At 37.3% G+C, this 3,981-nt stretch overlaps 1 protein-coding gene across 1 annotated transcript; it reads right to left on the bottom strand.

The window, feature by feature from the left end:
- Nucleotides 1-604: 604 nt before the first annotated feature.
- On the bottom strand, nucleotides 605-1,177 carry LOC138156017 (heat shock protein HSP 90-alpha A2-like). Its single transcript, XM_069081297.1, is given in 2 exon segments — nucleotides 605-812; nucleotides 814-1,177. Coding segments are annotated over 2 exon segments (507 nt in total). The 5' UTR covers nucleotides 1,113-1,177.
- Between the last annotated feature and the right edge of the window lie 2,804 nt (nucleotides 1,178-3,981).

Below are 3,981 nucleotides of genomic sequence, written 5' to 3'. Positions count from 1 at the left end.
TCCATTGCAGTCCCTTTGTAGCCCTTAATAAGATTTTTTTAAATCATTTTATATATTTTATACTCAAACCCTCTACTTGTCTATAACCAGTTTGCTCTTATCAAATAGCAGGGTGTATGTGTGTGTTCTCCTTTTTTACCTTTCTAAGTCACTTTTGCATCTCGTAATTGGAGGTTGAATTTTCCATTGAGTTCTGGCTTTTTTATCAAGAAGATCTGGAACTCTGTTATATCGTTGAATGACCATCTCTTTGCCTGGAAGAATATGCTCAGTCTCGCTGGGTATGTGATCCTTGGTTGTAACCTGAGATCTTTTGCCTTCTGGAAAATTGTATTCCCCTCCCTCCGATCTTTCAGTGGCTGCCAAATCCCGTGCAATCCTCACTGTGGACCCTTGATATTTGAATTGTTTCTTTCTGGCCACTTGAAGTATTTTCTCTTTATCTGGTAGTTCTGGAGTTTGGCCACAACATTTCGAGGACTTTTCAGTTTGGGATCTCTTTCAGCAGGTGTCCAGTAGATTCTCTGGATTTCTATTTTACCCTCAGGTTCTAGTATCTCAGGGCAGTTTTCCTTAACAAGCTCTTGGAGAATGTTGTCCAGGCTCATTTTTTCATCATAATTTTAGACTCCCAGGCATATTGTTCATCATCATTATGTTTAGTGATCACAGTCATCTTCTCAGCAACCAGATAGGCAGAATAAAAACCAATACCAAACTGATCAATCATGGAAATATCTGCACCAGCCTGTAAAGCATCCATAAAAGCTTTGGTTCCAGACTTTGCTATTGTACCAAGATTGTTGATCAGGTTTGGTCATTCCAATACCAGTATCCACAATGTTAAAGGTGCAATCATCTTTGTTTGGAATAATGTTAATGTTCAGCTCTTTCCCAGAGTCTAGTTTACTTGGATCTGTCAGACTCTCATACCTGATTTTGTCCAGAGCATCAGATGAATTTGAAATTAGCTTTCTCAGGAAGATCTCTTTATTATAGTAGAATGTATTAATGATTAAAGACATCAACTGAGCAATTTCTGCCTGAAAGGTAAAAGTCTCCACTTCTTCCTCCTCCATGGATTGGTCCTGGATCTGTGTTTCCCCAGGCATCTTGGCAGAGAGAGCAGGAGCCCAAAGGCTTCAGCTGGCAGCAAGACGAAAAGAGGAGCAAATTGGACCCACCTTTACATTCCTATTTTGGGGACAAAAAGGATCAAAGCATGGAACAGGAGGAAGACAACAAAGTCAGAACTCCTGTACCAAAAGCTTCCAAGAAAAACATTGGTTACATGGAGTGGCTGGATGGCACAGTGAATAGAGGACCAGCCCTGGAGTCAGGAGGATCTGAGTTCAAATCTGGCCTCAGACACTTAACCCAAAAACTAGCCATGTGACCTTGGGCAAGTAACTTAACCCCAATTGCCCTCCAAAAAGCAAAATAAATCAATCAATAAATAAAGTGACATTAAAAAAGTATTGGTTACAGGCCATAGAGAAGCTTGAAAAGGATTTTGAAAATCAAATAAGAGAAGTGGAGGAAAAATTGGGAAGACAAATGAGAATGATGCAAGAAAATTATGAAATGAGAATCAACAACCTTATTGAATAAAACACCTTAAAATATACCAACTCAAATGGTAAAAGATGCTCAAAAAGGCAATGAGGAGAAGAATGCCTTAAAAAGCTGAATTTGCCAGATGGAAAAAGAATCTCAAAAGCTCACTGAAGAGAATCATTCCTTCAGAATTAGTTTGGAGCAAACGGAATCTAGTGACTTTATGAGAAATCAAGATACTATTAAACAGATCCAAACAAATGAAAAAAATAGAAGGTAATGTGAAATATCTCATTGGAAAAACCACTGACCTGGAAAATAGATCCAGGAGATATAAGTTAAAAATTATTGGACTACCTGAAAGTCATGATCAAAAAAATAATCTAGAAATCATCCTTCAAGAAATTCTCAAGGAAAATTGCTCTGATGTTTTAGAACCAGAGGGCAAAATAGAGGTTGAAAGAGTCCACTGATCACCTCCTGAAAAAGATCCCAAAAAGAAAACTCCTAGGAATATTACAGTCAGGTTCCTGAGTTCCCAGATCAAGGAGAAAATATTACAATTAGCCAGGAAGAAACAATTTCAATATTGTGGAAACACAATCAGTATAACTTAGAACCAGGCAGCTGCTACATTGAGAGATTGAAGGGTTTGGAATATGATGTTCCCAAGGTCAAAAGAGCTGGGATTAAAATGAAGAATCACCTACCCAGCAAAACTGAATATCATGTTCCAGGGGAAAATATGATCATTCAGTGAAATAGAGGACTTTCAAGCATTCTTGATGAAAAAACCAGAGTTGAATAGAAAATTTGACATTCAGATACAAGAAGCAAGAGAAGCTTGAGAAGGTAAACAGGGAAAAGAAATCATAAGCAACTTATCAAAGCTGAACTACTTATATTCCTACAATAATTGTAACTTATGAAACTTTTATCAGTATGAGAATAGTTGAAGGGAATAGAAATGTATATATATATATATATATGATATATATATATGTGTGTGTGTGTTTGTGTGTATATATATGTATATGTGTGTATGTGTATACATACATATATATGTCTATATAGGGGGGTATATGGGTGTATGAATACATATGTGAGTGTGTGTATATATGTTTACAGGCATACATAGACAGAGGGCACAGGACCAATTGAATAGAAAGGGATGATACTTAAAAGGTGAAATTAAGAGGTGAGAGAGAAATATAATGAGAGGAGATGGGGAGAGACAGAATGGGGTAAATTATCTCATATAGAAGAGGCAAGGGAAAATTGTTACAATGGAGGGGAAGAACAGGAAGGCAAAAGGGAATGAGTCAACCTTATTATCATTGAATTTGGCTTAGGAAAGGAATGATATACACACTAAATAGGGTATCTCACCCTACAGGAGAGTAGAGGGGATGGGGGAAAGAGGGGGGATAATGGAAGTGAGGGCAGGCTCAGGGGGAGGGAAGTTGGAAGCACCCACTTTTGAAAAAGGACAGGATCAAAGTAGAGAATAGAAGAAGTGGGAGGTGGGATAAGAGGGAGGGAAATATAGTCAGTCTTTTGCAATATATCTACTATGGAAATATTTTTCATAGCTACACATGTACAACCTATGTTGAATTGCTTATCTTTCCAGTGTGGGTGGGTGACGAGGGAGGAAGGAAAAGAATCTGGAATCCAAAGTTTTAAAATCAAATGTTTCAATATATATATTATTACTTTATATGTTACTGGGAAATGCAACATACAGGCAGTGGGGCATAGAGATCCACCGTGTCCTAATGGAAAGTTGAAGGGGGAATGGGGGAAGATATGGGAGAGAGCAGATTGGGGGAGGGGATATTAAGTGGGAATGCTCTTTTGGGCTGGTAGATAGGGAAAATTGGGGAGAAAATTTGTAACTCAAAACCTTGTGGAAATGAATGATGTAAACTAAAAAATAAAAAAGAGAGAAGAAAAAATTTTATGGTCCTAAAATACTTAAATGAATCCGTGGTCTCATTGACTTGGACACTTCATTTGATGATGCAGAACACAACCCATCTCTAGCTAAGTATCCCATCTACAGTTTCTCATGTTTTCTATTCTTTATACTCTGCCACCTTTCTATGCCTCAATTTCCTCATCTTTAAATTGAAAATTTTAGACTAAATGACTTCTAAGGTCACTTCTAGCTCTCAACAAAGTCTATTTTCACAATATTGAAAAGTGAACTATAGTCTCCTTTCATTTGATCTATGCTGATCACCTTCAGGACCTGCATGAACCCTATGAAACTACAAAATAAGATAACATGTCTTATTCTGGGTATTGGTTTCCTAAAATGCGAACACTAATTGGGAATGATAAGCTACTGCACCAAGATTAATTAAAGTGGGATATTAAAAAAACAAGCATCTTTGATAAAGCAGGCCAGTTACTCTTGCA

The sequence above is a fragment of the Petaurus breviceps genome, unplaced genomic scaffold (assembly GCF_028583685.1).
Source record: "Petaurus breviceps papuanus isolate PSGF00001 unplaced genomic scaffold, PetGlider_PUasm1.0 98, whole genome shotgun sequence".
NCBI classification, from domain to species: domain Eukaryota; kingdom Metazoa; phylum Chordata; class Mammalia; order Diprotodontia; family Petauridae; genus Petaurus; species Petaurus breviceps.
Note: the sequence above shows the minus strand (reverse complement) of the source record. Positions and strands in the feature narration are given on the sequence as shown.